Source organism: Triturus cristatus, chromosome 12, assembly GCF_964204655.1.
Source record: "Triturus cristatus chromosome 12, aTriCri1.1, whole genome shotgun sequence".
NCBI lineage: Eukaryota > Metazoa > Chordata > Amphibia > Caudata > Salamandridae > Triturus > Triturus cristatus.
In genome coordinates, this window is record NC_140595.1 from 410673127 (window position 1) to 410700230 (window position 27104).

At 42.1% G+C, this 27104-nt stretch overlaps 1 protein-coding gene across 1 annotated transcript in view; it reads right to left on the bottom strand.

Moving 5' to 3' along the window:
- Nucleotides 1–840: 840 nt before the first annotated feature.
- LOC146776036 (uncharacterized) overlaps nucleotides 841–27104 on the bottom strand; it is a 46312-nt gene continuing 20048 nt past the window's right edge. The window contains exon 4 of the mRNA XM_085637097.1: nucleotides 841–1455. Within this exon, the coding sequence (XP_085493223.1) occupies nucleotides 841–1455 (615 nt within the window). The remainder of the gene's footprint in view (nucleotides 1456–27104) is intronic.

The following is a 27104-nucleotide window of genomic DNA, read 5'->3' on the forward strand; positions in this document are numbered from 1 at the left end:
ATAATAATAATAACAATAATAAGGAGAAGAAGAAGAAGAAAAAGAAGAAACAGCCTGAAAAATAGAAGGAAGAAATCACCAGAGAGATGTAGTTTCACATTCTGTACAATTATTTTTATATCATTTCATAGAAGACATGCGAGGGGATATCTGAATTGTGCAAATGGTGTGTTTTCCATCGGATATGTAATTAAATGCCCTTGTTCAGAATGATTGCATGACTCACCACATGCCCTAGAGGAGTCGTTGTGACTGCACAAAGGTTTTGTCAGACTCCTTTGCAACATTGTACCTAAAGATGCCCTGTCTGTCTTTAGTGACATTAAACATGAGCTTCGGAAACCCTGAAATTCCAGAACAGAGGCCTTTGAACTAAACATGTGTTACCAATTAATGTTTTCTGTAGAAGAGCATGTCCCAAAATAAAAACGGTAAATTGCCAAGAAAGAACTGTGCACGTCAAATTGAATTATTGATGGTTTTGTCATTTGAGGTTTTTCTTTTAAATATAAAGTACTTTTAGCAGAGCCAAAATATTTCTCTTTGTTAGTAGCCATGCATTGTTGGAAGTTATTCTTGAAGAAATGAAACATTGTGTCAGCTTATGTCCCAAAATAAAAGTAGTCTGCATGGTGTTCAGATTAGCATGTGCCAGCCGTTGTTAAATTTAATTAAGTTTTACAACAAATAAGAGTTTTAGCTAACCATGTCAGTCTATGTTCAAGGACAATTATTTCAGCCAATAGGCAATAGTTTCAAAGTAAAAAATAGTTTAAAAAAACGGAATGAATGAACCAAGGGTTTTATATTGATATTGTGGTTTTGTAAATGCTGTGGGCCTCATTTAAAATATGGAAGGCAGGTTCGCTGGCAGAGGACCTTCTGCTGTATTAGGGTCTCTGTGCCTTCAGTATCATTGAAGCTTGGCCAGGCAGCCAGTGTTTCTGTTCCTTCAGTATCATTGAAGCTTGGCCAGGCAGCCAGGGTTTCTGTGCCTTCAGTATAATTGAAGCTTGGCCAGGCAGCCAGGGTGCCTGTGCCTTCAGTATCATTGAAGCTTGGCCAGGCAGCCAGGGTTTCTGTTCCTTCAGTATCATTGAAGCTTGGCCAGGCAGCCAGGGTTTCTGTGCCTTCAGTATAATTGAAGCTTGGCCAGGCAGCCAGGGTTTCTGTGCCTTCAGTATCATTGAAGCTTGGCCAGGCAGCCAGGGTTTCTGTGCCTTCAGTACCAGTGAAGCTTGGCCAGGCAGCCAGGGTTTCTGTGCCTTCAGTGTCATTGAAGCTTGGCCAGGCAGCCAGGGCTTCTGTGACTTCAGTACCAGTGAAGCATGGCCAGGCAGCCAGGGTTTCTGTGCCTCCAGTACCAGTTAAGCTTGGCCAGACAGCCAGGGTTTCTGTGTCTTCAGTACCAGTGAAGCTTGGCCAGGCAGACAGGGTATTCACTTTTCCTTTCTCCTTTGAGAAACACTTACAAATTGTTCTTCTAAATAATTTTCATTTAATAACACTCAGTTCGGCTGAATCGCAGTTGTTCATAAATACTGACTGTGCTGGAATCTTTCCCAAAATTCCTTATTCAAGATTATCGTTGATTGACTCACACACGTTGTTATGAATATTTATTCTACACAGAAAGATCTGTGAAAGAAAATAGTTCTATGAATTAGTTCCACGTGAACGCTTGTTCCCAGGATAAATTCAGTATCATTGAAGCTAGTCCCAGAAGGCAGGGTCTGCTTGCCTTCAGTATCACTGAAGGTTGGCCCGAGAGAGCAGGTCTCTGTGCCTTCAGTATCATAGAAGCTTAGCCTAGTAGGCAGAGTATCTGTACCTTCGGTATCATTAAAGCGTCTCCAGGCAGACAGGCTCTCTGTGCCATCAGAATCATTGAACCTTGGGAGACAGAGTCTCTGTGCTTTCAGTATCCCTAAAGCTTTTCACGGCAAGCATCATTGTAGCTAGTCCTGGCCTTTTAAAAAGTTGGCATTTTCCATCTTTAATAATAACAAACAATGAAAGGGGCCTTAGGGAATGAAGGGCCTTAGGGAATGAAAGACCTACCTCGGGTTCAGTCCCCAATCTCAACATATGATTTGTTCATTTTCCAGCTTTAGCCATTTGTTGCCTGCAGCACGTCTCCTAGTTGCATGACTGGGTGTAGTTGACCGGTGGGCTTTTGTAGTCCTCTTAGACAGCCACAAACAATAGGGAACTTAGGTATGCCTGGATGAGCCATGGGAGGGAGTTACTGGGCCCAGCACCACTTGCACTTGAATAGTTTGTGCCCTGCCTCCACACAAAGGACTACATACCCCCTGTAGTTAGTCTAAAGCCAGGGCCAAAAAGGCAGGGCACCTGTACACTACAAAGACGTGCCTCTAAATGCTTCTCTGCACTTCAAAGGCACAACTGGTTATTAATAGTGGGCCTCAGTCACCACCTCTTAAGTACACTTTTGGACCAGTGCATACTCTGCCAGGAAGAAGGACCACTGTGCTGCTACATTGACTGAAACTCTACTAAACTTACCTGCTGCCCTCTTGCTGGGGTGAGAAGTACTAGGCCTGCATCTCTTTAACCTAGGACCCAGAGTGACTCCAAGGGCTAGTTGGCTGGCTTCCTGATCTGAAGCCTAAGGGACACAACTGGCTTCCAACAACCTTGAACCTGCACCTGATCTCTGTTATCTTTGAGTCTACCCTGCCAAGTGGTGTCACCCCAGTACTGGACCCTTGGAAGTGGGCCTAAGGTGCTCAGCCAGCATCTGTGGATCCAGCAGAACCGACGCATCTCCTCTGTTGCACAGAGCAAACCCAAGCAGAACTGACACATCACCGCTGTTGTGTATATTGGACCTGTCGCAAAGACCCGCATCGCTTCGCTGCCCATCAGGACGGCCGCTGCTCAACACATCCTCAGTGCAGGCCTTGCATCTTTTGTCGACAGAAGCCTCAATAATAACAGACTCCGCCAAGCAGCTTTGCAGCTCCTTGGAACCTACACATCACCCCGACTGCTCAACGCATCCTCAACCTTGGCTTTGCATCGCAAGCCCTCATCGGTGGAATCCCCAACAACGCTGCAGGGCCTCAAACTACAGCCTTGCTGCTTATCAGAACCGACTCATTGCTACAGCAGCATGATGCATCTTCGACACGGATCCTTGCAACGCTCGCCAAACCAGGATTTAAGGTACTCTGTTCAGTGGTCATAACTAGGTCCCTCTAGCTGGCCCGTGCTCTATTGCGGTCAGCCCGAACTTGTGATTTTGTCCCAGGCCAGTGCGACTTGATATCCATAGCTTGCGCTTTATGCCTTTTGGCGCTATTTTTACTATTGGTCTTGTTTTATTTATTAAAGAAAGCTCTATTTGTCTAATTTGGTGTGAGGTCCCTTTAGTATGGTCTTTTCCGCTTATTGTTGTTTGAAGTGTTGCACAAATATATTACAAATTGCCTCTAAGCTAAGCCTGACTGCTCAGTGCCAAGCTATCAGAGGGTTGAGCCCAGGTTAATTTAGGGCTGGCTTGGGCCTCACCCTTAGTAGAATTGTGGTTGCTGCTTGAGATGGATTCCCCCCATAAATAAGTAACCCAATTTCTCACAAACATTGATTGTGTTGATCGTTTAATGATCCCCATTCATTATTCTAGACTGAATTGCTTTCACACTAACTTATTTGCTTCCCATCAACAAAATACTTTATTTAGGATTTTAGTTTAAATCCGTAAAAGAACACAATCATATACAGATAAATCATCTTAAAATCACATATTAAACAACCGTCTTATTTTCATGGAAGAGGATAAAAATCATGCAACAGAATAACATGTAAAATCATTATACTACAATTGTAAAAACCTCAGAGATGAGCTTGTTTAACATTTATGGCCTGGTTTTGAGTTTGGCGGTGCAGGAGCAGGTCTGCCCCATTCTGGCACCAGCAAACTCGCGGTTGAACCGCCCGCCAGATTAGGAGTTTTCTCCTGGTCTGGCGGGCATCTGTTTGGTGTGCCCACAGCAGTGCCTATGAGATAGGCACCACAATGGGAACATCCAAATCATTAAAAGCATGGCATGGACTGCTGCAGTCCATGCTGTGCAGCTACTGGGGTGGTTGCACACAGGGTGGCACTACATGTGTCTCCCTGCATGCATCCCCAGACCCAGAGGCAACCGGGGGACCGTTAGGGCCCCCTTTGTTTCCTCTCCACCACGGTTTTCCTGGAGGTGGAATTGCAATGAAAACCACAGCAGAGAGGAAACCCGTAATATGTTTGGTGGGACTGCGGCGGTTCCGCCATGTATACTGCCATGCCTCTTCCAGTGATCTCTGAATCCTGTTGGTTGCGGCGGTCCGAGGGCAGCCCAACCACCCTAGTTGTAAGAGGGAGGTCGGAAGACCATTGAACACGCGCCACAGCGAGTCTGGCAGGCCATGGATCCCCAGACTCGTAATTAGCCCCTCAGTCTCCTTAAAAGTGGAATTATAAGGTCACATAAAACATAAAAACCACAAAAACAACAACAAATGTGTGATTCTTGTGAATACACATGGTCACAGCCAGAAGGACTCAAAGTTTTTAGGCCACTCCAACCTTTAGGAACAGACAAAAGCAAATGCACTACGGTCAGCCTAAAATGCGTCAACAAAAAGCAATGATTCATATTTGTAATCAATATGAGAGAAGGCTCTACATGTGACACTGTTTGAGAGTAAGTGTGCTCTTACAGAGGGCTTTGATTGTTCTTGGGCCTCTCTTTCGGCCTAGTACTGAGCCAAAAAAGTCTTCCTGATTCAGGCCAGATAAGGTTTAGTAATTTTCTCAGGATTAATAAATAAGTTACAATGCCCCATTTGGGTAAACATTTTTTTAATATAATTCAACCAGGTCATAGGCTGGACTATGTCGAGGGAGAGGCAATTCTTCAGTGTGTTTTGGTTCAATTTAATCTCAGACCTTGACCAAATGGTTAACCATCTCAAAAGAGGGTGAAGACTAGTGTGACAGATCATTCCTGTTTACCCTATCAAAAGCCTATATCAGATCATTAAAGCCACATGGACTGAACCACATTTGGCAAGTGGGTATTTGTTGATAATGAGAAACAGGTTAAGACACTAATCAATTGTGCCCATTCCTTGTCTAAGCCCGTATCGCAAGTCTGGGAGCGTATGGTTCCCATCAGCCCAGGTGGTTAATCTGTTATGGACCACCCACCAATGACCTTCACTACAGAGTCGATATTTGAAATAGGCCTATATCACTGGGGGTCAGCTTGACTACAGTTTTTAAAAATAGGATTATAAAAGAAGATGATCATGATGAGGGCAAGCCCTCAGCGATTGCGGCATTTATGCTATGAGTGAGGAGAGGTGCCCACACCATCCCAAGATATGGTTCATTCCTGCCCTGTGCCTGCGCAAGCGCATAAACTGATGCCTAGCGCCAACACAGGCACCCTTGCACTATGGTGCAAAGTTGCCTTCATTGCAGACAGGATTGTTTTTGTGCAGGAAGGGGCACCTTCCTGCAGAAAAACAATCCTCTGAGACATTTTCCTCTTTGTACGTGTGCTGCAGAATGCAGCACACACACAGGAAGAAGAAAAAACATTGAGAAATAAAGATATTTCTCCTCATAATATCTCCCCAAGGAATGCATAGCATTTTGAATCATTTCCAGGTTTACCAGTCTTGGAAGATCTAGGAATGTGCCAAAATCTATGGGTGGATTCCTGGGAGCACCCATGCTCACCCAAGGAATGTCTCCCTGGGGCAGAGTAAAGCAAAGCAGGCAGTGACGTGTGCTGCCTTGCGTTACTCCAGAATTACCAAACCACACAGGGCCACACAAAGTGGTCTTGTGTGGTTTGGTAAATATCATTCTAGGTTTTGCGTCACCCTTGTCCTAGCTTTTCTGTACATGGCAACACTGCTATAGCAGTCAAGGTGGACTGCCCGTAACAACCAAACTCAGCCTGCAGGGCTAGCCCATGACATTTTTCTTAATCCTACATGTAACAAAGGGTCTTTAAATCTGTCACAGCTACGCACAATAGAGGGAAAGCCTACCGTACACACTACTTCACCCACATTTATCCCGGGAGGGTAGTAGAATTTCTATGACCCCAGGTGAGGCACTCATAACCATAGACATCAGTGTGCCCCAGGGAATTCCTGCTACAAGGTGCAACAACCAATGATATCATGTAAACTAATAAATTGCATTTTGTGTTCACTGATCTACAGCTGTGTGTAAGGTACCTCAAATTACATACCAGGGCATTTACAACTGGGTAAACTGCCATGCCTTCTCTCACTTTCATAACAGAAAAATATGTACAGCTTCTTTCCATCTCAATTATTGCAAGCCTTATAGTAGAAGAACCTTCTATCTTCTAACAAGGGGTTAAAGTAAAAGACCTACAGCAACACTGCTCTAAAGGTAGCTGAACTACTTCACTTAGTCTGACGACACTACCTAATCTTTAAAAACACTCCAATGCCGCAGGACATGGAGCTGCTCGTAGAGCACATTGGTCGTAAAAAGCAATTTCTGTCACTCTTAGTTAGATCAAAATACCTCAGTCTTTTCACTTCGGAGTGACAGAGACTTGATGTGACCTCAAAATAAACAAAAGCTCGGATGCTTTGAAACCTCTCACTGGATGAACATCAGCGCGGTGCACTCTGGGATCAAGACCTGCATTGGAACTGAGCGAATCATTCAACATTTTGCAGCTGGAGTTCTGGTTTATGAAATACATTCTTTATAATTATTTCGATTTCAGAAAAGGTGTTTATTTTATACTGACGCTTGTTACTAAAAGGTGTTTTGAGGTTGGTTGCCCCGATCGCTGAAACGCAGATCCAGATTATCAAAAGGGTCACTCAATGCAGCACAGCAACCAACGTTTCTTTTCTGTGCTGCATTGAGAGCAGAAAAGTAACATATCTACAGTGATATGCACTAACCTGCTCTCTCCCTTGCGCTGGCATACAATAAGGCTCCCGGGCTGGAAGGGCATGACCGGCTTTAGGGCAGTGCGGCCGCACTGGGAGCTGACCTGTGGAGGGGGCGCCGACCTCAGGGGGTCGCGCTGTATTTAGCAACAACTTGTGACTGGAGAGTTGAGGGGCACTTATGCCTGGAGGTAGTGAGGGAATCCGAGGAGGCGTGCATGTGGTGTGGGGGCACCAAAAATGATTCTCGCACCGTGCGCCACCAGCGCTAAAGCCGGCCCTGTGGAAGGGGACCCTTCCAGTACAAAATACTATGCTTAGATTAACTTTTAAACTTTTCCCACTTTGGATGTGTGAGAGCACACACACATGCAGTGGGAAAAGATAGGTGAGAGAAAAGCATTTCTTATTTTTAATGCCTTCTTTAAAGTGACATTATTTTTTGGCGCAAAACCCTGTCTACTATTATTAGTAGATACGTTTTTGCTTAAAAAAACATGGGTGATTGCATCTCAACACCCATGTACCACCCATGGAATGCCCCCTTGACACAGAGTAATGTAAAGTAACACTTTCAGGGAACTTTCTAGAACAAAACAAGTTTTGTTCTGGTAGGTAAATAAAAAAGAAATTGTGACGCAAACCCAGCTGAAAATGTGTTTTCTTCTGGGTCAGACTTTCCGAAATAATGCTCTTTATAGGGTCATTGGACTTTCCCCAGAGATAAGCACCTTAATCACTGCATCATTTAAAATGTATCAAAATGTATGTTATATTAGTAACTATTACTGAGGCATGGGCATTTCATCGAGCTTTAAAGTAAGATGTTTCTACCACGCAACTCAGTCATACCCATCCTTCTCCAATTTCAAATTGCCTTCACCACATTCTCCCAGATCAATTTGCCTGTGGGATTTTTGTAGTTACATAAATACTACAAGTGACTGATCTATTCATTCTGAAAAGGATGAGAAGCTTAGTTGTCTATTTCAATCTGCCATCTGCTGGTTACACAGAGTTATCAGCGTTAACCCCTTCAGTGCCCATGACGAGCTGGACTCGTCATGGGCTGCGGTGGCGCTGTGCCCATGACGAGTCCAGCTCGTCATGAACTCCGCCCGCTAATGGAAGGCGCGGCACTGGGCGGGGAAAGGGGCGGGCATGCAAGGGGTTAAGAGATTTACTCTCTGACCTATCACACATTGTGTCCCTCTTGTGCATTTAGGGGATCCTTATTTTCAGGGATAAAATGCCTTGGTTATAGTGCTTTGTAGTTTCACTGTGCTATAGTTGTAGTGCCATTACAGACTAATGGGGTAACCCAGAAAACATCCAAAGGACCTGGGTGCGTTACGTGACCCCCAGCTGTCCCGTCTTCCACTCACCTCACACATGAGCACTTTTCCTTGCACTTCTATTTAGAGCAACCATCTATGGATATCTTTCCATGTGTCTTCTTGAATATGTTTTTTTCATGAGTAAAAGAATATAAAAAGGCCCGTCCTTGCCCGTCGAAGCCCGGAAAAGACTGGACTGGGCTCCCTCTCTAAATCCTACTGCAGGTTTTCCTCAAGTTTGTCAGGACGCTAAAGTTTGTCTGAAAGGTATCGTGGGGTGCTAGCAGCGGGAACCTTGTAAGTCTGCTAATTGTGCCTAACGTTTAACCGATTGCATTTCACTGTGAATAATGGGCAAACGAAAATCTATGGAAGGAGGGGCCCAGCAGGCGAACACAAAGAAAGGGAAAAAATTTTAAAAATCTACCGTTGTAAGCTCTAATTGTACCCTGACTCGTGTTGAAAATCTTGTCAGCGATTGTGAGATTATTTTAGCTGACAACACAATATATCATGAGGCGTCCCCCACTCTTAATGTAGAAGAGGTAGGCCAACACAGAGGGAAGGTGATCCCAGATATGTTTAATAATAAAAAAACAACACAATCCCTACCGATTTGCTTAGTTCATACTCAACCGGGGATTAGCTCTGTGCCAGCTGTACTTGGGTCATTGGGCCCTATAGACAATGACCTTTTAATTGCAGAAAACATTAATATTGACAGGGGGACTGTACGGCTATGTTTAGGGGACATCACAATTCCATGTAGTAACAAATAGGCTGTCCTGGAAGGGGAAACAGGTGATGTGCTACAACTAATCGCTCAGGCGTCTCAGAGGGGCCCAGATGAAAATGTGTTGGATACATCTGTAGAAAGACCTGTGGGCTGCCCAAATTGTCTTGGTACCAATAAGGATATCCTGTTGAAGCTAGAGAAACTTGAACAGGAAATGGTGGATATCAGGAAATTGCTGGTGATACTATCCCAGAAAGGGAATGTACCCGTAATAAATAAAACTCTGCGTTCTGGCAGCCCCACTATAATACCTTTGCCATTACCCCATTCATCGTCTCCCGTCTCTGGGCCCTCAGCTGAGGGTGAGCGCCCAAAGATCTTATTGCCGAGTACTAAATCTTGCACCAAATCTTATGCGGATATCATGAGATCGCAGGGTGCAGATTGGCGTAACAAGCCCGATCCATCATCTCTGTTATCGGCTAGTCAGGGGAGGATGGAAAAAGATAGAATCATTAAGGGGAGGACATCTTTCTCATCTGTAATTAACTCCAAAAGAAGTCCGAATAATACAGTATATATGATGGGTGTCCCTAAAATAAACAATAAGCTGGGCTTCGAATCTAGGGAATCCCTACATAATAAAGCCATTCACTGGCTCAGACACGTTAGGGGCTGTAGATCCATCATTAGAGAAGACTTGGTAAACATCAAAAGGTTGTCCCTACACAGCTCCAACAGTGAATGTATTGAAATTCAACTAATCAACCAAACTATGGCGGACGACCTGGTGAATTTGGAATTTCGGTCCTCCCCGCCTAATCACTCTAGTATACAGATTAGGCGTCTCCCCCTTTGGTTTGCTGTAGGGGTGGATGATGATTCAGGTCTTAACAGAATAGACTGACTAATTGCTGTCAACCATAGTTTCCATCAAATCCTTGGTTCTGAGCATAACCCTGTGGTAAATATCCCCACGGCATTGAATGCTTCTCCTGGTGTTTCCAGTATGGACCCGCTAAATAAGACCATGAGTGAGGAAGGCGAGGTAAGGGGGGGCAATTCTGGAATAATCCATATACTCTCCTGCAACATTGCAGGCCTCAGGAAGAATCTGGCAATCCCTGATTGGCATGACTTTGTTAATAAATATGAGATCTGCATGTTCCAGGAGACTTGGAGCCTGGAACCCCTCTACATGTCCGGCTATTCTACCTTCTATATACCGGCCGTGACCCAGGGTGCGGGCCGCCCATCGGGGGGACTGCACATCTGGGATAAGGTAGCACTGAATTTGGATATTAAAGTCCATAATGACAACTCAGAAGACATTCTTCATTTATCCTTTAAAGGGCCATTGAATGGTACCAGAGTCGACCTTTTCAATGTGTATGCAAGAGGAGGCCCCCCTAATCAAAATTCTGTTACTATCTCCTCCTTGGAAAAGGTCCTAGCAGGTATCCCCCCTCTTTCTAATATTATTCTGGGAGGTGACCTAAACTGTACATATGAACCTCTAAGTGAGGAAGATCTTTTAGGGACCAGTGAGGATGATATAAAAAATTCCATCCCTATTTTAAATCTGAGCCCCATTAAGAGATGGACAGCGAGGGCATTGCAGATCACTGCCCTAACTATGGAATTTAACCTTCGGGCATTAAATGGAAGAACTATTTCTGACCCCCATGGGGCTATGACCTTCAATAGATTAAACGGGCCATCACGTATTGATTATATCATTCTAGAGACAAACTCATGGGGGTACGTGGTTGATATGAAGGTAGAGCAGATGCCAGACAGTGATCACAACCCACTCTGTGCAGACATCAAATGGCAAGCAAGGGAAAGTACTACAAATGCGTATTTAGTTTCAAAAGCAGTGATCCCTACAAATTGCAACAGAAGGCTTAAATGGCATAAAGTGTCATGTCATGAGGATATTTTATCTGGTACAGGTCTCCAAGTGGCCTCTAAGGCAGCAGAATTTGCCTTCCTTAATTCCATGCCGGCTGAGAAGAATTGTATAGATCTTAGTAATTCTTATAAAGAATTCATAGAAGGCATAGGCTCTCATTTTAAATCATTGGGGTCTATGGGTGGGACAAAACTCGCAGCTAAGAGAGGTAACCCATGGTTTACTGCAGAATGCAGAGCCCGGAGAAAGGCCATTTCATTATCCCTACAGAAAAAAGATCCTATAGCTGTAAGATTGGCCAGACAAGATTACAGAAAATCCATAGAAGCTGCCAAAAGGGTTTGGGAGGAGGATCATTGGCAGGAATTAAAGAAGGCAGCCTTTTTAAAAGACTCTAGTATTTTTTGGGCTTTAATAACCCAACTAACCAAAAGAGGCTCCGATCCTATCCCCAATAATATAACTGACCAGCAGTGGTTTCTGCACTTTTCAAATCTTTATTGCAGCGAGGTAGAGCCTGACTATTCCCTGACTGTCAGTCCAGACCCTAAACTAGTACCTATACAGTCCGAACCAACAGATCTTTTTACTCTTTTGGAGGTACAGACAGCTATCAAAAGTATATCACCTGGGAAGGCGGCAGGTCCAGATGGGCTGCCAGGAGATCTGATTCTTCATGACCCTATAGCATGGGCAAACCTTATTTTTAATCTGATGAATTTACTGTTAAGGGGCCATGCAGTTCCAGATTCCTGGAAGGGCGCAGAGGTAGTCACAATTTATAAGAAGGGGGCGAGAGAGGACCTTGCCAACTACAGACCGATAAGTCTAATTGATGTTACTCAAAAGGTGGTTGGTAGGGTCCTTATCTCCCGAATGGGGACCTGCCTAGAAGAGGGAAATCTTCTAACACATTTACAAGCGGGTTTTAGAAAGAAAATAGTTACTATGGACCAAGTATTTAGATTTATAGCCACTTACTGGAAGACCGTTTTAATTGGTAAGGGGTCTTTGTACTTGGCCTTTATTGACCTCAAAACCGCTTTTGATCTTGTCCCCCGGGTCAAATTGTGGCAGGTATTGTACGATATGGGACTTCCACGATATCTTTTGGAACTCATTAAAAGATTGCATGATGGCACGTATGCGAGAATCAGATGGGGGAGCGAAGGCCAACTGACTGACAGAATACCTGTGCAGAGGGGGGTCCGCCAGGGATGTGTGATGGCTCCGACCTTGTTCTCCCTCTTTATCAATGGGGTGGCAGACCATTTGAGGGAGAACCCAGCGGATGCCCCCGCCCTGGCGGGGGAAAAAATACCCACCCTCCTCTTCGCAGATGACACTCTTCTTATGTCTAAAACCCCCTATGGTCTCCAGAAACTTCTAGACAGGTTCAGTGCCTTTTGCACCAATCGGGGTCTTATTGTCAATACTACTAAAACTAAACTGATGGTTCTGTCGAGAAACAAAAAACTCAAGAAAACTAATATTGCACTAAATGGCACTTTATTGGAGGAAGTTGTTGCATTTGATTACCTAGGGGTCAGGATAAACTGCAAAATGAAATGGGATTCACACATCGCTAAGATGTTGTTAAATTTTAAGAGAGTGACAGGAGCAATTGCTAGAGACCATCGCTTGACCTCTAGTAAGCCCATCAGCCCCGCTTTACTAGTTTATGAGGGTAAGGCATTGTCCGCTGCAACTTACGGCTCTGAATTGTGGGGATCGGAAAGAGTCACTGATTTAGTTACAGCGGAACATAAATTTATGAGAGAGCTAGTGGGTCTCCCAGTCTCTACCCCCATTAAACCATTATTTCATGACCTGCGACGTCGCTCAATTAAAGATATTGTCGGGCTTCGCTCTTTACTTTTTTGGGTTCGCCTTAGAAGGACGCCGGAACTCAGTAACTATGCCGCAGTCCTTGATGAACTCATTGCTTTGAATGGTTTTGGGGTGATTCCTTGGCTGAAAAATCTAAGGGACCTGGTAATCAATTTGGGGCTAAAAGAAGAATGGCTATCACAGCAGCCCCGACAAAAGATACCATTAAGAAACTATATTGGGCAAGGATAGAAGCAAGGGACTTGGGAAATCCCAAGTGGGGCACTCTAACTGACATATTTCTGACCCATAAGCCAGTACTGAAGTTGGAACCGTTTCTCGATTTCATCTCTACACCTAGAGATAGAGCTTTGTTCCTTAAAATGAGGTTAGGCACGCTGCCCCTGAATGTTTTTACAAGTAGCTGGAAAAACTTTAAATTCCATCAACCAGTTTGCCCAGGGTGCTCTAATCCAACCGAATCACTGGGCCATTTCCTGTTTGCCTGTAAGGCATACAGGTGGCCCAGGAAAAGATGGCTAAGCCCAGTGTGTAGAAAATTGGGAACCAGGCAGTGTTTAGTGGCCCTTCGCATCCGAACAACGGATACTACATGTTTGACGGTAATCTGTGGGGTTGCTAAATATTTGGGGAAAGCGTGGCAAATACGAACTAAGCTTGTTGAATTGAGTACCGGGTAGATCGTCATAATGTGTAATTGTGCCTTTTTACGAATTAGCACCTTTCAATTGATATGTATTTGCTCTGATTATATTTCTCCGGGTTCGTTGCTCTTTTTATCCAAATGTATGAATATTATGAAATCTCTTTTTTTAAATGCTCCTTTTTAGAGTGTATTTGTATACTGTTTTTATCAATTTATATTAATCTTCTTATGAAATTGTATTTACTATATTTAATCTGATTTATTCTGTACTGTATTTACTTTTATGATACCTTGCTATCGAATAAAGTATTATACTACTACTGCAAAAGGATTCATTTCCACAGAATTTCAGTTGTTATGGCTCTTTTTCTGGTGTACTAGTGAAGAGTATTTACTCTTGTGTTTGAATGAGTATATATACATTTCTTAATGACTTAGTGGATTAACTTCATAAGTGGTTCCCTCTTTAGTTGTAGTGCCATCACACAAATGTGTGGGCCCCTTCTAGGTCTATCAGCTTAAGTTTCAGTTTGCCACAGTTTATGTACCACCTGTTTGGTAGATGCTACTGAAAGCCACCCATCTCTGTGTACTCCTTCCACTGGCCTATTAAGTGCCTCAAGGATCTCTGAACTTCACCCTGGCAGGCTAAGACGCTAATGGTGGCCCACTAATCTTAACGTAAAGTAACCTCTTTGACGGCCTATATTTCTTTCTATTACTGGCAAATGCTCTCATTGAGTTTTAACACACATGCGCACCTACAGTGAAGTCCTCCAAGATACAATGTATACACACGCGAGAATATTTACTTTTTATCTTTGTTTATTTTTCATTTTGTAAGTAAAAGTATTTTTTGTATCAAAACAGTGATTGTGAACATTTCATTTACAGTGTTTATAATTTTCAATAATTCTCAAATTTACTGAAAAACAAATTATTACAATTGGATATTTATAGAATAACCAAAACACAGAATACTTAGCCCCTCGAAAGGCTAATTAATTCCCTACATTCAGATCTTGCATACTAATCTTGCATACAGACACTCATACCACATACAACACACTAACAAAAAAAAAAAAACCACAATAAGAAAGTGTACAACTGGATGATTAAATTTGTCTAAAAACAATCAGAGAATTTTCATATTTGTCTGTACATTTTATAGTGCTGAATTTACTATACTCTTATTCTTTGTTCTGAGTATGTCCAAATAGCCTTTTTTGTCCAGTTGTAGCGATGCTGGTCTACGCACGTTTCGGTGAGCAATGGTTTAGATTCACCTTCATCAGGACCAATAAGGATTGAAAAACTTTTCTGTGCACAAACGAGGGGACAGATCTCATGCAGACTGCAAGTTTTCCACGAACTGTGGGTATGGCCAGGTCTATATATCTTCTATCCACATATAGTTGTGCGGTATTTGGGAGAACCTTCAAAAGAAGATATAATGACAAGAGTTGTTAATAATCTTCAGTATAAACTGTCGTGACGGCCTGTGTACGTGCTGATTAACAGGTCCGAATCTGTTAGTAACGATATTGTATCTTAGTTGTCAGCATCCCGCGCCATATAATCCATCGTTGTCAACAGTTCGAGGCTGGAATCCAGCCTCGAACTGTTGACGACGATGGATTATATGGCGCGGGATGCTGACAACTAAGATACAATATCGTTACTAACAGATTATTAACAACTCTTGTCATTATATCTTCTTTTGAAGGTTCTCCCAAATACCGCACAACTATATGTGGATAGAAGATATATAGACCTGGCCATACCCACAGTTCGTGGAAAACTTGCAGTCTGCATGAGATCTGTCCCCTCGTTTGTGCACAGAAAAGTTTTTCAATCCTTATTGGTCCTGATGAAGGTGAATCTAAACCATTGCTCACCGAAACGTGCGTAGACCAGCATCGCTACAACTGGACAAAAAAGGCTATTTGGACATACTCAGAACAAAGAATAAGAGTATAGTAAATTCAGCACTATAAAATGTACAGACAAATATGAAAATTCTCTGATTGTTTTTAGACAAATTTAATCATCCAGTTGTACACTTTCTTATTGTGGTTTTTTTTTTTTTGTTAGTGTGTTGTATGTGGTATGAGTGTCTGTATGCAAGATTAGTATGCAAGATCTGAATGTAGGGAATTAATTAGCCTTTCGAGGGGCTAAGTATTCTGTGTTTTGGTTATTCTATAAATATCCAATTGTAATAATTTGTTTTTCAGTAAATTTGAGAATTATTGAAAATTATAAACACTGTAAATGAAATGTTCACAATCACTGTTTTGATACAAAAAATACTTTTACTTACAAAATGAAAAATAAACAAAGATAAAAAGTAAATATTCTCGCGTGTGTATACATTGTATCTTGGAGGACTTCACTGTAGGTGCGCATGTGTGTTAAAACTCAATGAGAGCATTTGCCAGTAATAGAAAGAAATATAGGCCGTCAAAGAGGTTACTTTACGTTAATTTTTGTTCTCTTCCCCCCTCTTGAGCCTAATAATCCTGTTTTTTGGGGAAAACCTTTTCTTAGACACGGCCCACTAATCTTATCCTTGCTCTGCACCCTGCAGCATGGTGCCCTGATTCAGTGTCTAGCTGGCATCTCTGTGACCACCTGTCGAACTTGGAAAATCCTGGCAGAGTACACTGACACCCAGAAGCAGTATTGCAAAGCTTCACCCCACAGGAAGGAATTTCTCTCCCAATCTTCATAGAAAGAGGGTGGTCAAACACTTTCCACTGGGTTGGTGACTCAAACGTCGACAGTATAGAAAATTGCTAAAATGGCAATAGAAAAGCTAATAAATCTTGAACCTACTATATACCATTTTAGTTTCGCATGCCTTATATGCTGTCACCAATCTATAGCTGCTTTGGCTGAGCTTCCATAGTCCCCATTGGAAAGATGATGTCAAGAATAGGTCAGCTAGTGCTTACTTTGAGCAGGTAGTTTCCGGTGCTTATCACCAGCACTTAATCATAAACACCGGCACTTTTCAAGAGCACCTGTTAAGGACACATTCATTTATGATGGGCAAAGGGAGATTAAGTGATTGGCCTAGAATCACAGGAAATTGAGCTCTAAAGTTGGCAGCACTGGCCATTACGCCACATCCTCTCCCCACTTTCATGCTTAGTAGTTGGTTCTGTTTTAAGCGGCACTAACAAGAAAATTGGGCTGGTGCAAGCTGCCTCCTAATGAGAGCACTGGCACTTATTTTTTTACAAAGTAACCACTCAAGTCAGCAATATCAACAAGACACTGTAAGAGAAGAGAAGATGTCTCACTAAGTTGTGTAAGGAACCACTCCACTAGTTACAGTATTGCAAATACATGGGATCTCTTTTCAAAGATTCATCTACTATTCTCAGTGAGAAGTGAGGTTTATTTATAGCTCACCAAGGGGTTTTTAGTAGCATTTTTTACATATCGAATGAGCAACAGCTCGATACAGAGGCAACATGATAGTTCAGTTGAATAGGAGACTCAATTTTTAACCCTAGGCTTTTCACAGAGTGGGAGGCATGAGGGCAAGAGCAGAAGTCAGAGGTCAACCAGGAGTCATGCCAAAGGTTGGAGTTACCTCTAATAAGCAGAAGTGTTGTTTTATCTGCATTGAGTTTTATTCAGTGTTGCTCATACATGTTCTAACATCTGAAAGACAAAACTGTAGAGAACAGTCAACAGAAGATCTTCTACTCAATGGAATCATTAATTCAGTGTTGTCTTAATAGATATGATGATGATGATGAAAGCAATTTGTAGCGTGCACAGCTACTTAATGGAGTGTCCCAGCGCGAAAAGCATAGGTTGGAAGGTGAACAACAAAAGTTAGTCCTGCACAAAAAGCCACATTTTAAGATTTTTCTTGGACACTGCAACATCACTCACTGCACACAACTACAGACGTAGCTGATTCCATGCAACTGAGCCCAAATAAGTGAAAGACCTTCCACCCACTCTTGCACGCTGAGTTCTGGGGATCACCGCAAGGAGTTTGTTAGCAGATCTCAATTTTCTGGGAGGATTATAAAATCCAAATCTGGATCTGAGATAAGAAGCCTACGTATGATACATGGCACCATGCACTAGAAAAAGAGCCTTAAATACAACTCTTTTCCTAATAGGCAGGCAGTTTAAGGTACACAAATAGAGAGAGATCCATGTTCTCGCTGTCACATTTAACAGAATGCAGGCAGCCACACTTTGGACCACTTGAAGCCTATCTAGCAAATGTTCTGGCAGTCCAAGGTATAAGGCATTGCCATAATATATTCTGGAGGTTATCAAAGACTGACTGACCAATTCTTTTGCTGGAATGGTCATGATGCCAAAACCTGTCAAAGCTTTAACTTGAGGCTTAAATGACAAGCTGTTATCAAATTATACCCCACATTTCTAACTAGGCCACTCTGGGGTCCGGGGGGAGGCATCATTGGGCCAAATAATCTGCCAGAAGTCTGGTGCAATCATGCCAAAGAAGAGAATTTCTGTTTTTTTCTTCATTACATTTGAGTTGATAGGTTGATAACCAGTAAAAGACTGCTGTCAAACAGATTATGATCTGTGTGCCAATCAGCTCTTCTCCCTTACCCGATGAAAATAGCAGTTGCATATTTTCTGCATAGGAGATCACTTTGACTCCCGGGACTTCTTTAAGTTGGACCAGAGAGGTAAGGTTAATGTTAAAAAGGGTAGGACTTAGGGCAGAGCCCTGGGGGACTCCCACAGACAATTTGTGTAGATTGGTGCAACGGGGGGATCTAAACTTGTTTATTCCTATTTGCCAGAAAGGTTGCTAGCCAGTCCAAGGCCTGCCCTGTTACCCCAATGGCCCAGAGATGATCCAGTAGCTTGGATTGCGGAACAATGCTGAATGCTCCTGATAGATCTAACATAATCAATACAGCATTTTCCCCAGTATCAAGAATGCCTTTGATATGTTGTGTGACCTCCAACAATGCTGTCTCAATATGATAATGGGATCTGAAGCCTGAATGGCTAGGATGTAGCGGATTGTTGACTGCCAGATAGCTGGAGAGCTGTTTACTCACATGTTTTTCTAGTATTTTAGATGCAGCTGGCAGCAAGGAGATCGACCTGTAGTTAGATGGAAAACTAGGATCCGCTGATAGTTTTTTCACTAAAGGTAGAATCTTTGCTTGCTTCCAAGAGCTGGAAACCAGGGCAGTTCTTATTGATGCATTTAGTATCTTATTTACCACAGGGTTAATAATAGTAAGCCCTGCTGAAGCAAATTGATCGGGGGAGGCAAGGATCTACTAGAGAGCCAGATTTAATGGCCTTCAGTGCTATCAATGAGCATTCCATCGGAATGGGCTCACAATTAGCAAGCTTTCCCTTAGAAAAGTTACCCATACTGGCTTGTAGTTTATTCCGTTGATCTTCATCAAACCTTGTGCAATATGACAGGGTGACTTGAATGCTTAAAACCTTAGTATGAAAAAAACTTGCTAGTTGTTCGCACCACTCCGTCAAGGCCTAATGAGAACTAACACATGCTGATGGTGACATAAAATTCTTGACAATTGAGAAGATTTCTCTAGACATAATCCCTGCCTTTTCGATCTTCTTTTCAAAGTATACTTGTTTGGCTGTTCTTATTGCAGCATGGTGTATGATTATGCTTTCCTGCTTTCAGTTTCTATTTTTGGTCAATTCTGGTAGGATGTTTTCAGTGTTTTCAATACCTTAAAAAACAGTGATTATCAGTGGTTACACATTTTTTGAGCCATTAAAAATAACAGAAACAGCGTTCTTCCGGTGTTTATGGAATGTTTCGCTTTTAATTATTACTTGCTTTCTGCACTGATAGTGCATGTGTATAGACGGCGTCTGTACAGGGTATATGAGGTCCAAATACATTTGTACAAATCAAACTTCTTGTAGTACACCATACAATGCTTCTTTAGTGAGTCTTGGGTCATGCACGCTTGCTCTGTCCTTCCTATGTGAACGTTTATCTGTGAAAAGGCCCTCTCAACATAGGCACTTGAGACGGGCAATGCCAAAACATCCAGTACACAATGACATAGCTTTCCATGCCAATACTGATGCTCCTGAAATTTGTGATTCTGTAGGACATGTTCTGCTGCATATGCGTTGAATTGGGCGCATATGCCCTCAGTTATTGAAGCAGTCAAAAATGAAGCAGTACTTTTCAAAGCCTGGAGAAAATTTAGAAGGGATCAAGAACCTGTGCAGAGTACCTCAGTGAGGCTTCATTAACTTCAAATGCCATGCTTGGCTAAGGGACATTTCTATGCATCATTGGAAGCCATTTCCTATAGACTGTAAAATAAAATGTCCCTAATTGCTCCTCGATTGGGAAACAAGGAAACCCTACCCACAAGGAGCCTGGGTATTGTGTGCTGTAAGGAGACAATAGCTCATGTGGATTAATACTTATCAATATAGTATATAATCTAAAATAATAATCAAAAAAAAGGAAACGGGGATTGAAAAAGATGTCAGAGGAAAAGGCAAAGCCATACACGTGGGTTCTTTTTTATGAAGAATGATCTTCGTTTATATTACTAGAATATTTACACACAAAGTGCACATAAATATACAGTACAGTTTTGACATAAAACAAACAAATTACAAATTAGTGTCCCACTGAAGAAAAACCTTAAACAGACAATTAACACACCATACAACATACAAACAGGGTTTAGATTTCACTTTACAAAAGGCAATCACGTCCAATCAATAATTCCAATTAACAACACTTAATTGATATAGGTGTTGATTAGTGATTTGCCTATCGCGTCAACGGCGTTTCGACCCTGTTCCAACTTAGAGGGTCTCGTCAGGACTGTCTAATATAGGGACACCTTAACGTCCAGGAATGGTGTATATACAATGACACCGTGTTCGAAGTGAAAGGATAAAATATACTCACAGGTACCCAGCCGGGTGCCCTGTGAGAGGGAACTCACACGGAGGCAGTGGCCCACTGTGAATCGATGCAATCTTAATTATGCGTGATGTCTGGATCCTTCGATATGCCAAACCGACCGCAGTTCCAAACTTAAGTATAGCTGTCACTTCGTAGTGGCGAGTCCGATCAGCTCTATCCCTTCTATCGGGTTTCCGAGTATCCCGCGAAGTGCTGCAGCAGGCGAGCAAGGTCCTGTCTGCGAACCTCGCAGACAGGACCTTGCTCGCCTGCTGCAGCACTTCGCGGGATACTCGGAAACCCGATAGAAGGGATAGAGCTGATCGGACTCGCCACTACGAAGTGACAGCTATACTTAAGTTTGGAACTGCGGTCGGTTTGGCATATCGAAGGATCCAGACATCACGCATAATTAAGATTGCATCGATTCACAGTGGGCCACTGCCTCAGTGTGAGTTCCCTCTCACAGGGCACCCGGCTGGGTACCTGTGAGTATATTTTATCCTTTCACTTCGAACACGGTGTCATTGTATATACACCATTCCTGGACGTTAAGGTGTCCCTATATTAGACAGTCCTGACGAGACCCTCTAAGTTGGAACAGGGTCGAAACGCCGTTGACGCGATAGGCAAATCACTAATCAACACCTATATCAATTAAGTGTTGTTAATTGGAATTATTGATTGGACGTGATTGCCTTTTGTAAAGTGAAATCTAAACCTTGTTTGTATGTTGTATGGTGTGTTAATTGTCTGTTTAAGGTTTTTCTTCAGTGGGACACTAATTTGTAATTTGTTTGTTTTATGTCAAAACTGTACTGTATATTTATGTGCACTTTGTGTGTAAATATTCTAGTAATATAAACGAAGATCATTCTTCATAAAAAAGAACCCACGTGTATGGCTTTGCCTTTTCCTCTGACATCTTTTTCAATCCCCGTTTCCTTTTTTTTTATTATTATTTTAGATTATATACTATATTGATAAGTATTAATCCGCATGAGCTATTGTCTCCTTACAGCACCTAATTGCTCCTCAACATTTCTTTGCTTACCAAGTGGCAAGATTTCTAGCATGTTGCAGTGCCAAAGTCACTAAAAGCATCACCCAGCCTACTCTCAAGGAGATGTTTCACATCTACACCAATTACACTGGTAGACAAGGGTGATTTCAGACTCTAGTATTTTGATTATGTCCACGACAGCAGTCATGCTTTCCTGTAAAAACCTAAGCATGCATTAGACTGTACTTTTTCACATCACTATCAATATGTGACCAAAGATCATCACATTTCTCGCCTTTGGCATCGTCACAAAGCAAACATTATGTAAATGGTCGCCACATTGATAATATAGCATTCACAGCCTCTAGGACTGAGAACCACTGGCTAAATGACACAGTTAGGATGACTCTCTCTTTGATGCCACACAAAGCTCAAAATGAGAAATATTTGCAATTAAGTTCCTGGGCATTACGAAACAGTGCACCAGAATGGACAACAAAGTCAATAGCATTCTTCATTAGCTCTGAAGATTGTAAAGGTACTTTCAGCATACCATCTAGCAATTGATAAGGATCTCTTAAAGGGAAACACTTCAGCTCAGGTATCGCTTTTGACAGGTCATCAAACAACTTTTTCATATTAGTAGCTAAATTACTGCAAATACAAACAATATCACTCCAAACTTTATTGAACTTGGTAGGAACATTTTCAGCAGCATTCCAAGTGACACTGCGTTCCATGTTTACCAAACATCTGGTGTCATGTTTTCACCACTATCTCAGATGCTTGGTGGCAACACTCTTTTCACATATACCTGTTACTACACCTTGCATTGAATGTTTAAAGCCTGGGATGTATGGCAATTCACCTACAATCAACAATGATTCACTAGAAAAGGTGGTGGATGTATCAAAGGATTTCACCCATTCTCTGTCCGTGGGTAAATGTGATGGTACACATTGGGAAAGATAATTATGAAACCAGCCATTTTACCTATTAGGGAAATCAAATGTAGCCAAAATATCAAATATGATTTTGATATTTCCTGATTCTTTACAGTTTATTAAATAACTAAATAAGACCCAAAACATGCTTCTAAACAGTGCATCTTTAGACCAAACACCACAAAACTGAAAAAAACAGAACAAAGAAGAAACAATAATTTAGTGACATCCCCAAACAACAAAACTCAAGCAGAATGTTAGCCCAGTCTTTCTTGCTGCTGCCTTGCATAACAAAGTTACATTGTATTGGCCCCTTCAGGAAGAAATAAAAATGACTCTTTCACTCAGCTTTTCCTTTGTTTGAATGGCTCTTAGTTTGGGGTTGTGGAGTTTTCTTTTCAGTGTTTATATGTTTAATATGGTGATGGCTATTTTCCTTTTGGTGGGGTTTTATCAGTTATTATAGGTCTAAACCTAAAACCATATAGCATATATATAACTGACAATTGAGTGAATAAGGGAGGCAAGAGATCTAAGGTGATAACTGAACAAGTATGGGATAGGGCAGAGTCCTGTGGGACACGGCAAGTAATTCTATGAGGGGGCAAAAGAAAAGGGTATAGAGACACCTTAAAATAACTCTCATGTAAAAGGAAGGATGTTAATCAGTTCAACACAGTCCCTTCAGTCTACTTCTCACCAGTTGTAGGAACAACGGTTGAGGCCTGGGATTTGTTGTCGCCAATAAAGGCTTTTCGTCTTACCCCTCCCTCCTGACGCCCATCATTGGCAATCCTGACTTTCCACTGGCTCTATTTACTGGTGAGTTCCACAACTGGCAAGAGGTCAATTGCAAATTAATTGGTGACCTATTTGATTGTGCATGCTTCATGGATTTCCCTCGCCTCCAATTTGATTATGGAATCCCGACAGTGGAACATTGGTGGTACATAGCTGTCAAGCAATGGGTTGCCCAGCCCATGAACTAATCACATGCCAGCAGACAACTAACAGTATTTGAGAAATGGCTGATCACCAAAAAGGACGCCAAGGGCCTGCTGTCGGACATATATTGGTTCCTCAATAAGGCCAATGACACTGGGAACTTCTTGACTCAGAGGCTATGGCATGCAGAGCTAGACCGCCACTTCACCACCAACGAATGGTCTGACATCCTTTACAGAGCACGCACTTCCTCATTCTGTGCCTCTGGTAAAGAAGCAATGCTCAATATAACACACTATTGGTACTACACCATGGCGAGACTGTCGAGATGGAAAGCTTACAGCTCAGATTGCTGCTAGGATAATGTGGCCACCCTGGCACCCTCATTCATCTCCTATGGCCTTGTCCTAAACTGGGAGAATGTAAGATATCAGTTAAATCTTTGACACAGATGGTCCGTCCCTTTCCAGCAGCGTGCTTATTGGGGATCCCCAACACACTGACCTACCCTCCAAGCAGGTTCTCACAGACAAATGGGGAACTGATACACTGCTGATACGTCAGTTTGACGACATAAACTGTGGCAACATATAGGGATGGAAAAACTCACAATCTTCCTGGAGAACAAGTTACTGCAATTCATCAAAATGTGAGTACCCTGCATTCACTTCCTGGCATGACACTTACCTACAAATACTCAGGCTCACAGGAGGCCAAGTTACGTGTGACCCATAGGGTACAGATTGATCAAAGTGGGAGCGATTTCCTATGGTGCTCAACTCACATTATGTTGAACTAGAGTTAGCACTGGTGAGGGAGGCCAGGCTCTCTTAGTAAAACCTCTACACCCTCTTACCTCACCTCCTACCTTGCCCTCGCTGCCCACCTAATTGTATCCCACCCCATTTTCCTTTCTCCTCTTCCTGTATCTCCACTGTTTTGTCTCACTGTTTTACCTCATCAGTCTTTAGATGTAGGTGGGAATACTAAATAAAAAGTTTTAAACCATAAAGTGATTGGACAGGACATCTCTAGACTAATCCAGTTCTCTCCATGAGGATCTTGTTCCAAGAGAGAGAATTTTTTCTTGTGTATGATAACTATTGCCCTGGGGTAGAAATAATTTGATACATGAAGAGAACATGCCATCTAGATGATGAGGTAATAGAATGTCCCAAGGAAAAAAGATCAGTTTGCCACCTAAGTGGCCTTGTAGCAAAGACCATTACTTACCTTAAAGTCATCCAAATGGAATCAGAAGTTTTACCTTTACAGGAAAAACTACAGATAGTAGAGGACATATGTAGCAGACCAAATTATTTCTTGAAAAGCCTAGAGCAATAAATAGATAGGTACTCACGGGGCCCGGAGTGAGGGTAGGATCCAAGCAAGTTGCTCTGTAGACCTACCATCAGAGTAGTGCTCTGCCACCCCCGTCAACCTTTAGCCCTATACTGTTAGGGTCTTTTACCTCGGGTTCCTCTAACCCGGGGCAATTATTTGCACCTGGTTACCATTTGGCAATTTCCAAACCAGTTTTGCTATAGTGCCAGAGTACCTATCTATTTACCTTGGTCCTGATGAAGTGCCACTAGATCCGTTAGCGGCTACTAGGCATGAAACATGTCGACCTTATGCAACACACCAACCCTATAGGATCATTATATCCAGTTAGGGCCCTGTTTTTTAGTTAGGCTAGTGCCCCTTGATAATAAATACAATATGTTAGGGTCACCTTAAACCTATTTTATCTTTCACACTCACTGCATTACCTAGCCCACACAGCCGCACTCACCCTACGACTTCATCACCAAAAGATCTCCGCCAAAGAGCCCCTTCGCGGGTGCCTGTTGGGCATTGCAGAGCCGGCCCGACAAGGAGCAAGCCCAATCATGAAGCATGACATCCTTCGGGGTGTGTGAGGGCACTCTTGGAAAATACTTCCCCCTCCCCTCCCCTAGGAACTGCATGCACCTGTGATTAACTCAGTTACCTTGGAGCACGGGTGCAGGACCTGTTTAAAAATAGCTCATGGTTCCCCTTGTTTAAAAAAAACTTAAAACAACATGAGCATTCCAAAACACCAGAAAAGACATCTATCAACAGTCACATAAATAAGTAAACTAAGCACAATTAGTCACCAGTGAGAATACTCACTTTCGATAAACAGACAGAACTTATGTCATCCTTAAGCTGAGGGCTGTCTGACCCACTCACTCCGAGTATTGCTCCCTTGATTTCTCGTCAAAGTAATAACATGTCAGAGAGGAACCAATCTTGGTAAACCAGATCTATTCTTAGCTAAGTTAAAGTCATGGCCTTTATGTCAGACGCTTTCCTTATACTGGTTGTATGTCAGCATATCCAGTGCAAACATATTGTGACATATAAATATTGGAGGCAGAATATTGACTACCAAACCATAATGACGGTAAGTATATATAGGTAATAAGAGATTTACTGTATATATATATATATATATATATATATATATATATATATATATATGCACATAACGATTTCAACAATTGATTGTAGAAAAGACGAGCCACTCCAGTTCTGTGTTCTCAATGTTGCGGGTTTATTTGGCAGACAAACGACGCGTTTCGATCTCAGCCGAGATCTTAGTCACATGACCTTTGGTGAGTTTCACTTGTATTTAAAGGTGCAGTATACATACACGACGCAGCGTGTAGAGTGAACATAAAAGAAATACTTATACACAGCCATAAGTGTTTGTTCAGTTGAAATGATAAATAAAGTTTGAAAAAAACATTTAGTTACTTGATTAGTTTCATTCAATGTATTTAAACGTCATTCCCTAGCATAAGTGGAGGAAGTGATTTATAAAATTATAATCTAATTGTGCAATTACGAAAAAAGGGGTCAGAGTATAGTACTCAATCCTAATTTATTGGTTGCCATTGAGAATTAATTGTGTGGATCTATTCCCAACTAATGGGACAGGAAGTGATGGTGAGAGTAAAAGGTATAGTACCTTATATCTAATGTTACTCAATAGTTCTATACATTGTCATTATCCAATGCATCATGTACTGATATTATTTGGGATATTGACAGGTGGTAGATTTGTGACATACACTATCAAATAATAGTGGTGATGTTGTAGAGACGACAGTTCAGCTGAAATTACTGACTCTCATGTGCTCTTAACCAAATGTCAGTGGCTATCCTCCTCGCATTGTCAATCTGTCAAAAATAAAAAGTATAGCATTAGAATTAAGGTATATAACATATCACTTCTATAAATCATTACATCAATGTATAAATTCGTAATACAAAGTATAACAATTAAATGATTCTCATCCTGCAGATAATAACAGATATTCCACCCACTATAAAATTGATTTAAGAGGGAAACAGACGAAAACTAGAACAACACACAGGTACAGTGAGTGAATTAAAATGTATCAATCAGCTAGAATGATACCAATTAGAAACTCATAACTTGGTTGCGGGAAGCGTCCAATAAGTTTACAAATGCACATATAGCTCTTCATCATTATTCATGCCGATTGGGAACATACTACCGGCAAGCAGGATCAACCGTGACTCGTGGTGACGTAAAGTTTGAATACGATTCCCTCCTCTGGGGTGCTTGGGAACAGTTGCTAGACCAATGTATTTACCTTTGGTCCAATCACCCCCATGTACTTCATTGAAGTGCCTAGCTGTACTATAGCTAAGGTCACGATTTGTGATGGCTCGCCAGTGTTCCAGAATTCTTTTTTTAACTGGAAATGTGGTTGACCCTACATACCATTTGTCACACAGGCAAATGATTGCATAAACCACAA